Source organism: Penicillium subrubescens (genome assembly GCF_028828155.1).
Source record: "Penicillium subrubescens strain IBT 31985 chromosome Unknown utg000003l_segment0_segment0, whole genome shotgun sequence".
NCBI lineage: Eukaryota > Fungi > Ascomycota > Eurotiomycetes > Eurotiales > Aspergillaceae > Penicillium > Penicillium subrubescens.
In genome coordinates this window covers 2,888,559-2,901,683 of record NW_026643153.1, presented here as the reverse complement: position 1 = coordinate 2,901,683, position 13,125 = coordinate 2,888,559, and the positions used below count along the sequence as shown (strand labels likewise).

At 50.5% G+C, this 13,125-nt stretch overlaps 5 protein-coding genes across 5 annotated transcripts; 1 reads left to right on the top strand and 4 right to left on the bottom strand.

The window, feature by feature from the left end:
* Positions 1-285: 285 nt before the first annotated feature.
* Positions 286-1,899, bottom strand: N7473_005089 (tRNA (uracil(54)-C(5))-methyltransferase; the record flags this gene model as incomplete). Its single annotated transcript, XM_057151029.1, has 1 exon — positions 286-1,899. One exon carries the CDS (start codon positions 1,897-1,899, stop codon positions 286-288), a length of 1,614 nt encoding a protein of 537 aa, XP_057011139.1.
* A 401-nt stretch (positions 1,900-2,300) lies between these two features.
* On the top strand, positions 2,301-3,591 carry N7473_005088 (mitochondrial 37S ribosomal protein uS5m; the record flags this gene model as incomplete). Its single annotated transcript, XM_057151028.1, has 2 exons — positions 2,301-3,318; positions 3,374-3,591. The coding sequence occupies 2 exons, from the start codon at positions 2,301-2,303 to the stop codon at positions 3,589-3,591; spliced, it is 1,236 nt and encodes a 411-aa protein (XP_057011138.1).
* A 376-nt stretch (positions 3,592-3,967) lies between these two features.
* Positions 3,968-4,907, bottom strand: N7473_005087 (DASH complex subunit DAD3 family protein). Its single transcript, XM_057151027.1, has 2 exons — positions 4,521-4,907; positions 3,968-4,411 (listed from the first exon to the last, which is right to left on the bottom strand). The coding sequence occupies exons 1-2, from the start codon at positions 4,764-4,766 to the stop codon at positions 4,148-4,150; spliced, it is 510 nt and encodes a 169-aa protein (XP_057011137.1). The 5' UTR covers positions 4,767-4,907; the 3' UTR covers positions 3,968-4,147.
* Positions 4,908-5,706: 799 nt separating this feature from the next.
* N7473_005086 (putative serine/threonine protein kinase (Nrc-2)) lies at positions 5,707-7,786 on the bottom strand (the record flags this gene model as incomplete). Its single annotated transcript, XM_057151026.1, has 4 exons — positions 5,707-6,440; positions 6,500-6,625; positions 6,687-6,860; positions 6,913-7,786. The coding sequence occupies 4 exons, from the start codon at positions 7,784-7,786 to the stop codon at positions 5,707-5,709; spliced, it is 1,908 nt and encodes a 635-aa protein (XP_057011136.1).
* Positions 7,787-10,803: 3,017 nt separating this feature from the next.
* Positions 10,804-12,681, bottom strand: N7473_005085 (uncharacterized protein; the record flags this gene model as incomplete). The annotated part of the gene is made up of 2 exons (XM_057151025.1): positions 10,804-11,002; positions 11,060-12,681. 2 exons carry the CDS (start codon positions 12,679-12,681, stop codon positions 10,804-10,806), a joined length of 1,821 nt encoding a protein of 606 aa, XP_057011135.1.
* Positions 12,682-13,125: the final 444 nt, after the last annotated feature.

The following is a 13,125-nucleotide window of genomic DNA, read 5'->3' as shown; positions in this document are numbered from 1 at the left end:
GATTTCCTGTTTGTATCCAAAGCGGGCGGCATGGCGCTGGGTTCTCAGCTTGCTGTATCTGGTTCCCAAGTAGATAGAAGGAGATTGTGGTTGTTGAATTCTTTGATATTATCAGAAGCGTATTTGAAATAAAAATGCAAAAATCTCCTTCGCCCAAGAATGCTTTTTGGTATTTGCCTTCAGACTCAACGCCAGCAGCAGTATGCAGTATCAGACAGGTAAAATCAAGTTCAGCCAACCCTAAAAACCCCGGATAACAAAACATTATATTCAAATCCTCCGACTTCAAATGGAGTCACCTTTAGGGAAAGAGGTACGGTTCAAGATGGCCACACCCTCCACATGGCCGGTCTGCGGGAAGAAATCAAATCCACGAATGCTCTCAATCTCGTATCGCACGTTCTGCTTCTCGTCACCTTGCACCATGACGGCCACATCCCGAGCCTGGGTATGGACATTGCAACTGACGTAGACAACTCGACGAGGCTTGAATTCAAGGAGTTGCTGGAGGAAGTCCTCCGAGCAGCCCTTGCGAGGCGGATCAATGACAAGCAGAGTCTGGTCAGGTGGGTAGGGGACGTCCTTGAACAGGACAGCGGCATCCGCGGCGGCAAAGCCCGTGTTGGGCAAATTATTGGCCTTGGCGTTTTCGCGAGCAGAGACGATGGAGTCGCCAGCGACATCAACACCGAGACTGGACTTGAAGATGGTTGACAGAGTGATTGTGAACAGACCAGAACCCGAGTAGGCGTCGAGAAGGTACTTGATGGGGGTAGAATCTTGATCATTGTTGGGAGGGAGAGCGTGAGAACGGATGAACTCGGTAAATCCGGAGAGAATGGAATTGTTGTTCTGGAAGAAGGCACCGGCCTTGTTGCTGAAAATGAAGTCATCGACGTACTCGACTGTCGTAGCATTGTTGTCGGTGATACAGCGCTTTTCCTCGATATAACTGCCGCGATCAGTGCGAATCACGTCGCCTGTATCGGCACCCTCGGTTGATGTCAGTCCATTAACGTCTTTGACACCAGTCTCTGCCCCGGATTCATCCTTGGCAATGCGAGAGGTAGATTCCCGCATCAAGAGGGTTGCGCCCCTCTTATAAGAGCGAATGTTCTCAGCAACACGTTTGCGCTCACTCTTGAGACCGCGTCGCACGATATCGGTTCCCAATGGGCAGTCCTCGATATCCATATCCGTTCTCCGGTTCTTGTAGCAGAAGCCAATTGGGGGCACCTTGACTTCCTCTTGATCGGCATTCGACTTCTTCTTTGCGCCTCCTTGGGCAAAGTGTGGTGTAAGCTTCGTGCGATATCCGTATTGCATGGGCGAGGGGAATGTTTCGCCGATAGAAGGGACCAATTCCGGGATCAACCCAGAGAAGTTGGCGTAGGCCTTCTCCACAATGCGCCGCTTATGCGCCAGCTGGTCCTCATACGACATCATCTGCAATTGACACCCGGAGCACTTTGAGAAGTATTGGCACTTGATAAGCGCATCGTTTCGTTTCGGGCCTGGCTCAATGACACTCAGGAAATCGGTGACAGTGTAGGACTGATCGGGACAGTGGCGGATGACTTTCACGCGCACCTTGTCGCCAGGAACTGTAAAGGGCACAACGTAGACATGGTCTTTATTCTCGGAGAGCGCAAGACCATCTCCGGTCGAGGACAGATCGGATACCGTCAATTCGATCTCAGTGAAAGTCTCGGGAAGAGTGGGAGCTGGCGTGTCATTGTCGATGTTGGACTGGTCCTCTTCGGGGCGATTGCGCTTGAGAAGTGCATCCACATCCGCTAGCAAGACTTCATCATGTTCACTGCTCTTCTTCTTCTTGTTGTCAAACTTGGCTTTCTTGCGAAAATTCCCCCCAAACTGCTTCTTTCGATTGTCCGGCATGCTTGTGGTGGGCGTAGTCGCACTATTCGAATAGCGCTGGAAAGAGGCAATCGATGTAGACTGGACTCGAATCAATGGACGAGTCAGGATGGACCAGCTATGAGACAACCGATAAACTGGCGACCGCACTCCAAACATGTAAATTGGAGAGTTCAAATAGCGACGAGTTCGCGAAAGTTGGAGACTTCGAAATTCTGGAAATTTATTAGAAACGCATCTGCAGAGTCGCTGATTGGCCCTGTGCTGACCGCCCGGCGAGCAAAGAAATTCCTCCCGAAGTTGACCTCCGCCCGTTTCTTCGCCCAGCGTCGTTGAGCTCATTATTTGTTGATCTCGCTCCTTTCTTTACAGAGCTCGTGGCTAGTGGTGTTGCTAGTCAACGAGCCAATCACCCTTCCACAATGAGTCTTGCCCGGCCAGCGAGATGTCTGTTCTGCAGCTTCTCCCGTGCTGCCACGCAAAGCACGCGAGTGCCTCGTCGCCAATTCCACCCATCGCCAGCGCAATTGACGAACCGGAAACCCAAGTTCCCGAACATTAAGGCCCCCGAGGCTTCCAGTCAGTCGGTTCCCAAGCCAGAGGACTTCAAGCCATACACGGAGGAGGAGAAGGCCTACCTGGCCAAGGAGTACTCGGCCGCGCAGTTGGAAGCCGTCAAGGCCGGCGAGGCTGCCATTGACCCCAAGGACCTGGCTGAGCAGTGCAACGAACGTGACGACCCTTTGAAATTGAACTACGTTGATGACTTCTCCGTCATTGAGCCCGGTATCGACCGACATGTGCGCGCCCCCGAGTCGAACTCGGACTATAACTTCAAGCTCAAGAGCGAGGACGACTTTGTGAAGGACTTTGGCCGTTTCTTCGCGGAGATGCCTGATAATGCAACGGGTGCAGACTTTGTCAAGTTCACGGATGAGCTGCGTTTGACACATGGCAAGGAGGAGAACGAGCTGAACCCCCACAGTGCTCTTGTCCCCGATCTCTTCGGTCCTGGAGAGACCATTGACGAACCCCGTGTGGAGGAGCGGAAGACCGCCGCTGAGAAGGGCGAGAAGGAACGCTCACTTCAGGCCGAGGAGATGACAGATGCCCTGAAGAGCCTTCTCCTCGCCACGGGTTACACTGCGAATCAAATTCGCGACTTCCGATTGAAGACTCTTGTTTCCCACTCGGTCGTGAACCAGACCCGTCTGGGCAAGGTCCGTCGTGCATATCGTCTGTCTATTGCCGGCAACGGTAACGGTCTGCTTGGTGTTGGTGAGGGCAAGTCCGACGAAGCCGCCGACGCAAAGACCCAGTCCCAGTACCGCGCCATCCGCAACATGCAGCCAATTCCCCGATATGAGAACCGCACCATCTTTGGTGATGTGAGCGGCAAAGTCGGAGCTGTGGAGTTGCAGTTGATGCACCGTCCTCCAGGTATGATCAAATCGCCTCTTTCTACACGTTGTAACAGCTGCTAACATTATATCAGGCTTCGGTCTCCGTGTCCAGTATCTGATCTACGAAATGTGCCGTGCCGCCGGTATCCACGACCTTGCTGCTCGGGTTAGCCGCTCCCGCAACAAGATGAACACTGTCAAGGCTGCCTACGAGGCTCTCATGAGCCAGCGGGATCCCGAGGAAGTTGCCCGCGCTCGTGGCCGTAAGATGGTCGATGTGCGCAAGGTCTACTACGCTGGAAAGGTCTAGACCTGCGTGTCTCTCACAACTGATCGAGCCGTGCATTTTCTCTCGGCGTGTATATAATGGGTGTCTTTTTCCTTTCTCTTCTCCTTGTGTCTTTTGCATGTATTTGTATCTGTACTTTTTTCTGGTCATCTCTTAAAAGGATCAAACAAACAATTCTTATATCAAGGGAGCAACTATGGTTACTGGGCTGGAAAATCTTACAACTGACTGGACAACCCGACGACGTGACTGCAGTATGTATTTTATCTAGCGAAGGCCAAGAGAACTGTCATTGCTTCGAAGCAATACCTTACCTTAATAATGATGACTTCGTAGGTATAGATTCGATCGCTTAGAGAGGCTCTAGACTACATACTTCTACGCTCTGAGCCAGACATCTTCGATCAAGTCTTGAAACGTGGATTTCTATCTCTTAACACCGATTCCAACCTGAGCTTATATCTCCAGTATCACGCCAGTCCATAAAAACCAAAAAACCATGGGTATATGTAGCAAAAACACAAATAACAGAAAAACAACAAAGAGAACCCCATCATTATGATCCCAGCAAAAACATTCACTGGAAAGTAACATCCCCCTCACCATCAGACCCACCATGCTGATACTCCTGATCCTGGAATTGACGCTCCTGCTCACCCTGCTGCTGCTGTTGCTGTTGCTGCTCTTCACTCTCATTCCAAATCTGCTGCTGCAACACAATACTGTACACGCTAGCCTTGAGCAATGTGCACACAGTAGCAGTCTTCCTTTCCAGCATGCGCAGACCATCCAGTGTCATTGAAGCAGGGGAACCGGCTAGATCGCCAATTTTTTCAGAGAGCTAGAATAATAGCAAGGAAATTAGTTTCTGTCCTAAAAACGCGACGTGGGAAAGAGAGAGGGCTTTATCGCGGGGCCCGGTAGAGGAGGGGCTGCATCTCTCGACGTACCTGGTTCACGTTCCGCAGTAACCGGGAGTATTCATCTAGCACTTCCTGCTCCAGCTCGGAGACGAGTGGATTGTCATCGCCGAGGAGGGGATTGTTGGAGCGGCTGCGGCTGCGGCCGTGGGAGGGATCGGGGGAGCTCATGGATTGTTCTGGTGGACCGATGGGAGGGGTGGTGGTTGTGTGGTCGGCCTCTGTGTAGGAGTAGTCGAGGGCATCTGGGTCATCGGAGGCTGCGAAGGCGGACATTTTGTATGAATTGGCTGTTAGAGGTGAAGTGGACGAGAGGGCAGAGGGGAGGTGCGGAGTTGGACGCGATGGTTTGTTTGTCTCTGGCGGGGGTCGTGTTTTTTTTGGAGCGGAAGTGTCCCACTCGATGACAACCCAGGGACTACACATTTATCATACAGGCTTGGAATTTCAAAACATTGGAATTGGATACCTACAGTTCTCAAAAAGATTATTCAATCTATAATTGAGCCTTACTGTAAAAAAGTGCAAGTCATCTCCTGTCAAGGTAGGCAAGTCCAGAACATACACAGTATATATAGCAAGACCAAAAATTGAACCAAGCTTTGTTTAATAGATAGGACCGCGCCATGACCAAAGGAGATATGAGAGAGAAAACACTTGTAAGTTGCAAAAGAGGAATACTTGATGAAATAGCCAAAAACCGATGAACCCAGAAAACTGCGACAAGCCCCCAAGGAAACAAGATTGAAAATAAAAACCACGAACGCCGCCCGCTGCATAGAAGTGGAAGTCAACCAAATGTATATCGCAACTACCAGCGAGAAACAAGAAGCCGAAGCGCGCATAGAATCGTGACACAAGGAGTGATATGCGCAAAAAAGAGTCAAGTACTCGCGTGGTGAACCCGGAAAATGATTCAAGGCTTTCAGGGAATGATGGAATGCAAAATGCGAGCATGAGATGGCCAGTCCAAAAAGCAATAGCCTGGATGGAAAGCAGAAGCGTACAAAAATGGTACAAGTGGCCTTGAATCTCTCCGTACACCCGGGGTGTGGAGAGATGAGAAAAAAAACAATCGAAATGCAGTCGTCAATGCATCATGGTCGTCAACGAGCCGATGCCCAAGCGGCTGCCTCCCTCGTATATAGGGAGAGGAACGGAAGAAAAGAGGGAGAAAACAAAATACAAGGTGGGCAGAGCAGAGAAGAGCACCATTTTAGTGGTCTCCCTCGTGGTGGAGAGTGACACTGTTGAACTCCTCGAAAGGATCGTTCAATTCGCCGTTCGGGGTGGCCAGACCTGAATCCATGGGCACTCCCTTCATCTTGTTAGGGTTGGTACCCCCGATATCCACACTGGCACTCTCCTTGACGTTGCGGAAGTTCACAGTATCCGTACCCACACGACCCTGATGGGGAATCATTGGCGGCTTCATGTGGCGGATGAGCGCCCATTGGGTCGTCCGGAAGAAGGGATGAGTCTTAACATCCGAGGCGCCTGCGCGAGCTCCGAGACGTTTCGTTTCATCCTTGATCAACAGTTTGCGAATCAAAGACTTGCACAAGTTGGACGTCTGCTGGGCACCAGAGTGCTCGGGGAATGACGGTTCATCTCGCAAAATGCTAGCAAAGGTTGCATTGCGGTTCTTGCCTTTGAAAGGGGTAGTTCCGTACAGCATCTCGTAGATCAGGATACCGAGAGTCCACCAATCAACCGCACTAGTGTGACCACATCCCTTGATCACCTCGGGAGCGATGTACTCCTCGGTTCCGACGAATGAGTTCGTACGGAAATCGGCAATGCAAGACTTGGTATCAATAGTGGGCAGGGCCGCCATTGAGGAACCACCACTCCGTCCAGGAATCATGGTTGGAGCACCACCCGGCCCAGACTGCTTGGACAAATCAAAGTCCGAAAGCATGATATGACCAGATTGGTGGAGGAGAATATCTGGGGATGAAAGGTCAGTACTCTTTCCTGGAAAATTTTTGTTTCACTCGAATACATACTTTCTGGCTTGAGGTCTCGGTAGATGAAGCCCATCAGGTGAAGGTACTCCAGGGCCGCAGTAACTTCGGCAGCATAAAAACGTGCAGCATCTTCAGAGATGCATTTCCCAGGTCGAGTTTGCAATGCTGTAATAGTGAGCAATTAGCGAGAGCCTATGGACCACGATTTCGAAAAGCCAATACATACTTCGGAAGAATTCACCACCACTGCAGTACTCCATGCACAGGTACAGGTAGTCCTCAGACTGAAAGGAATGATACAGGGTAACAATGAATGGGTGGTTGCTGGTAGCCAAAATTTCCTGTTCAGCCAAGGCGCGCTTGATCTTGTTACGTTTGATCATTTCCTTCTTGCTCAGGACTAGTAGCCAAGTTAGTAGTCTGCAATTGGACCGCAGAGATGATAAACTCACCCTTCATGGCATAAAGACGACTTGATTTCTTCTCGCGAACCAAGTAGACCTTCCCCACATCACCCTTGCCAATCAACTTGATCTTATCGAAACTTGCCGGACCAACTTCCACGTTGCGAACCTTGATCGAATTGGAGCTATACGTACGACGGAATGAAGCATTGTTATCGGCATTGTTGCCAATCCCAATCGACGGCACTGAGAGCGCGGAGACCTTTTCAGGCACTGAGCCGGCAAGACCCATCGACCCATCGGGGCCAGGAACCTCCACCAGAGGCTCCTTGCCCATTTCACCAGTCTGAGGACGACCGTCACCCTGGCCGTTGGAGAATAGACCCTGGGCATTGGGGGCAGATGCTACCCGGCGTAGTTTGCGCGCCAGTTCCTCCTTATTGGCGGTATTGGCCTGTTCCACTGCCGAGACCCCGGTGACCTGCAACTCGGGGGTATCAGGAGGAGATGAGGGGACGGATCCATCATTTCGGTGTCGCAATGCGGGCTGGCCTTGGTGGGCAAAGTAAGGATTGGCGGAAGCGGTAGGTGAGACACCATCATCTAGAGGGTTGCCTTCACTCGCAACGGTTGTAGAACGGTTGCGACCGATTGTAGGGAGGAATCGAGATTGTCGGAAGGGGGTTTTCTCGTTCTTCGCAGGGCTGTCCTTCTCGCGCTCGCGGTCATTACTAACCGGGCTCCCGCCATGGGACGAGGAATGACTGCTGGAACTGTTGATGCGGAAGAAGTTTTTGATCTTCGTGGGTAGGTGGCTCGACTCGTTGGAGTGTTTTCGGGACGGCAACGACAAGCCGGGGAAATTGCCACGCTTTTCGGTATTTGTCATGGCCGACGGACTAGACGCGAAAAGCTGCGTCATAGCGGGAGGGATTTGAAAAGTCGAATTGACGAGCGAACTCTTCTACCAGGAGAAGAATTGGCCTCTCCGGAGGGAGTAAGTAGCGCAACGAAAGGCAAAGGCGGTAGCGGGGGAGTGCAAAGACCCAGTGATACCGATGGGGGATGGGAACCGCGGGGAGGGGATGAGGAGTGATTAGCAAGCAATCCCAGGGTATAGAAAACGAGGGCTTTATCCACCCAGAAAGAACGGAAAGACAAAGATCACGACAGCAGTGCTTATAAAAGTACCTGCATCGTCGAAGTCCAACAGGAAAAGAGAGACCAGGGACAGGTTGGAGAAGAGCGAAGGAGACGAAGGGGGGAGTCGGACCAGCGAGTGGAGAAGGGCGAGGAGGCCACGCTTAGTCAGGCCGGCCCCGATAGGTCGATAGATCGCATTTCTGGTCAACTTAGTAGTACTCCACGCATGGCAACTATCAGAAGAACTATCTAAACTAAGTGCAATTAATTGTAAGTTGTTGAGGAGAAGCATTTCAGTGAATAGCAAGTATAAATCCCAGAACCATATATGGATGGTCTAAGAGAATGAGCGAGCCATCAATGTACTGGTTCAAAGTCTGCAAGTTCCCTACACAAGGTATAGAGAATCTCGACCCAATAACCCTGGGAATTGCTAGATCAACGATACAGTACACCCCAAGAGTATCGCTATCTATCTTCTACAGCCGGGTTCCACAAGTTTGAAACCACGACAAATTTCCATAATCATCTTAGGGCTCACTAGTTGAACAGTATCTGTAAAAGATGATTCGAAAGACCTATAGAAAGGACTTTCAAAAAGAGTGATAAAGCATATCTGGTTTGTCCGTTTCTCTGGTTTCTAGACCCGAATATTGGAACTACTACAATAATTTCCTTCTTCAAATAAGAAGATGGTAATACAGTTACTACGCTACTCCAGGCTCAGGGGTGTATCATCGCTTAGGCAATCCTCAATAAACCCCGTATACTTTTCAGGAACGGTGGCGGATTCTCAAGGTACTTTGAAATCCCTCCTTCACTACTCCATAGTTTACTCCGATTGGTGCCGACACTCGTTCCCGGGACTTGGTTGGGCTCCGCCGGTAAACCGTTTAGTGACCAATTGTGGAAGCCAAGCCCATTGGATCCACGTGACAGGGACAAGCCACTTATCGATACAGGACTACATTGATTGTTGACGCTCCTAATTCTCACACTCCTACAGTCATTCTCGAAATGGACTTGACTAAAACAACGTACATAGTTAAGTAACTAATCAATTTTCTCTAGCGCCACAGCCAATTTCCTAGCGTCATTTCGGCAGGTCGCATTCTATACTTTGAGGATACTGTAAGACGAACCTGTATGGTGCAGTATCTCTTACATATATCACGAGTTTTCGACTGGGGAACCCTGTGGAATCGATATATATGTATGTAGGTCTCTATAGGTTAAAGCGGCGAAGGCCGCCTCGCATCAGCACGATCTGTGACGCGACTTTGCTTTCCTTCCAGCTATATAGTATAGACTGTATAGTATACGCTAGTCATTTCTAAGCAGGGTCTTCCTAGCCTATAGAGTATCTACGCCAATAATAAGGGCGTTCTCGAAATCGGCTTGACTAACACGGGCAGAATCACGCTTTCATGCCCTAGCCAAAGCCTGAGCACCGATCACTCATTCGGCCGAGGGGTTGAATAAAGCCTTGGAATAAGGTACATCTCCTACCTAAGGCAATTACAGCGGTATCTACAGAACTTACATAATCTTTGTTGATTTCAGGAACCTGCAATGGAATCGAATCGAATACAAGTTATATAGCAGATCTCTGTAACGGGGCGACCTCAGACTTAAATTGTGAAATATCGCTACCAACACTAGATTCCTAACTCCTGCCTAGAATAGTCGCCAGGATGAATCGAGTGCATGATTTCCAAGACAAAGGACTACGTATTTAGTTCGTGGGCCGAATCTGGCTCTTGGTGTCTAATCAATAGACAGCTGCAGGGCCAGCAAATTATCCACATATTATCTTAGTAGCGGAAGTTATGTTACCGCGGCGAACTTTCTCTGTGGCCATTGTAGGGGATGGTGTGATGTGATGGCACTTACATAGTATTGGAAATTGAGTCTGCGCTAATTACGGATGTACTTTGGTCCCTTGTGGTGTTACACAAAAGGTTCCATTCATTTATTATTCTGCACTTGAGACTTTAGATCAAATACAGTTAGATACTGCTCAGTGACTTGGTTTATGTATGGTATGTAGATCTTCTAATGGCAGATCTTGATGATAATATTATTGGCTTATGGTCAGAATATCCAGTTTATAATTGGTCGTTCCCATGCCCTTTACTTAGACTAATTGAATAGCTACAGATCGTCTTCGGTAGATCATTTTCGACCCTATTGAAAGTAGCTGCACAGGCGGAGGTCGTCCACACTGTATTATTAAGTGCATCTATAAAAGCATAAATACCGGCTGTTCGCTCCCTAGTGCGATCTAAATTCCGAAAGATAGGTTTTGCTCTATTCAGCCACTTTTTATTTAGCACCTCACTACCTAGAAGTATTCACCATCTACCCACACCGCCGTATTTATGTTAAGATCCGCCATAGTACGATTCCATCGAAATGGGCTTCTTTTCATACGCTTACTGCCTACATAACTACTTCGTATGTACAACAAAAATCTAAAGTCACATATTATTACTGTAACATACACGACGCATTCTACTAAGCCCCTCAATTTGATCAGTTTGAAAATGCGGCTCGTTCCATCAACGATCGGCGCTGATGTCTTGGCGTTGGGACTGGGACAAGGTTTCTCAGTGTACGGAGTACTAGCCAAGGCGATTTCGAGAATGATTGTACGACACTGAACATTGACTCATGCATTATTGGGGATCAGGGGGCTCCTCGTCAGTCTGATCTGGGTTGCTCTCCCCTTCTGCAACTAATCATACACGTTTCTTGAAATCCCCCCAGACATCCCCCCGAATCTCCCCACTCAACTCAACCCCGGAGCCGGGCCAGCATCGTCTCGGCATCCGACAATCTGCCCTTGTCGGCGTGGGCGTGGACATTAGTGCGGCTCACGGCCGCCGTGGTCTTGGTCGGCATGACCACCGACTTGCCGAAGTAGTCGAAGACTACCTTCAAGCCCACAGGCTCCTCCAGGACGACATGAGCGCCGCCTTCAGCGCTCAACTCTCTATCAAACCTCATCAGCTTTCCCTTCAGACCTTTTGAAAGCTAATCTCATTCTTACCTCAATGGTTGGGGGAGGACGACCTGCTCGCCCTTGCTGGGCCCGACCTCGACATCTGCCGATTGCGACGAAGACTTGCCGCCGCCACCACCGCATGCCTCTTCCCAACGCCTTGCGGCGTGGGCACCGCCCTCCAGACCATCCTCAGCTGGGCCCTGGGCAGTCTGGGTCTCCGCCTGACCCATTCCGTCGGAGGCTGCGGACTCCGGATCCTCCTCATCTCCCGGCGCCTCGTTGCTGCCAGGCCACACGCCCCCAGGGCCATCTTGACGGTCATATCTGTCGCTTGGTCCGTCACCCTGATCATGTCGGACTGGAGTATGCAGTAAGTCCTTGTCGACGTGACCATTCAAGCCCACCCAAATCATTGCGCGGCAGAATGGGCAAGTCTGGGTATGGTGTTCGAACAACAACCACCCCTCGAGCTGTCGGATGACCTCATCCACATAGGCCCTCTGGTCCACGTAATACACCCGCTCCGCAGTGAGAAAAGGATGAGGATTCATTATCGTCGCCCGGCGACGGTCCACCGACGCAATCAGCTCGTCAAACAGGCGGCGATGGTACCTGAGCCACCCTGTGAAATGAACCAAGATGAACATTTCATCCTCATTTCGCGGACTGTGAACGAGCCAAAGCAGGACATTCAGTTTGTTGCGGTAAAGGTTCGGGTGCTGGAACTGACCCTCGTTAGTCACACGGAAGACCTCAGTGAGCAGGTACCAGTACAGGCCAACGGGTGCAATGAGTTGGGGAGCCAGATACTCAGCCCCAAGGAAGGCAAGAGGGATGGGCTGGTGTGGCCGGAAAGCCAGCACGGGATTTTCTTGCAACAAGCCGCCTTCCGGTAGGTCAGATGCACGGAGAGGCGATAAAGCGAGTTGCACAATAACGTGCTCTATGATCTGCACGAATGCTTGAGTGTCGCTACTGGCCCACTCGTTTCGTGTGAACGGTGGCCAAACCTGAGACCAGGCAGCCATTATCTCATTGACGCCCCATGGAATGTTCACTGCTCTATCCGGGGATGGTCCACGGTTTGTGCGAGCCTCACGTTCCATGCGAGCTGTCATGGTGTGAAATGCGAGACGTATGCGATCATTGGGGATGAGATGGAAAGCAGGCGCAGCGGGGTTCAAAGACGATGGAGGAACGAGGGTTACAACAGGGCCAGATCCATCGCCATCGGGGCCAGATTCAGACGCAGCAGGGGCAGATACATCGCCACTGGAGGCAGAGACGTTGTTATTGGAGTTAGAATCATCGCTAGACTCATCGCTGTCCGAGTCAGATCCAGATGAAGGGGCAGATGATGATGCAGCCGGCGCTGGGTTTGTCATGCCATGTCCATTCGTGGTATGTCCATTCATCGCATATCCATTCATGCTGTGACCGTTCATGCTATGGCCGTTTATGGTATGTCCACTCATGCTAGGGCCATTCATGCTGTATCCATTCATGTTGTATCCATTCATGTTGTGGCCATTCATGCTGTGGCTGCTCATGCTGTGGGTGTTCATGCTTTGGCCATTCATGCTAGCATCATTGGCGCTTCCGGAAGGATCCATTTGATCGTCAGACATTTCAGCGACCATTTGCGATGGTGTCGCAGGATGACCCATTGGGACGATACGACCAGCAGCTGTGACTCGCTGGTGAGTCGGTGAAGAATGTTCTTGCAAAAAGCGAGCGAATCCCGCTTCTCTTGGGGTGAAAGAGGGGTTTGAAGGTGAATGTGTATTGATTCTTGGTCGACAGTGCGAGCGGACTTTCGAGCGACCGACTTTGCCTGACTGTTGGGCTAAGGCCGAGCTGACAGAGGCAATGTTCGTAAAATGCTGTTTGAGTACCGGTCTCTCGCTCAGACCAGGACGAAGCAGATTGCCTACATACAGTGTCAGCAACTCTCGGGGCTTCTTCAATCATGAGTCGGGCCCATGAAGTCGGTGACTCTAGAAGGGCAGCATCTGAAACGACACCAAGCTGAGATGAAATTGATGCATGGACCCCAGTCTGGATGCATGCAACATCCGAGGATCGGATACATGCGCCATCTGGACTTGTGA

Coding starts and splice junctions, on each gene's coding strand:
- N7473_005087 (XM_057151027.1), bottom strand. CDS start 4,766: ATGTCCGCCTTCGCAGCCTCCGATGACCCAGATGCCCTCGACTACTCC. Junction 4,412..4,520: donor TACTGCGGAACGTGAACCAG/GTACGTCGAGAG, acceptor CTATTATTCTAG/CTCTCTGAAAAAATTGGCGA.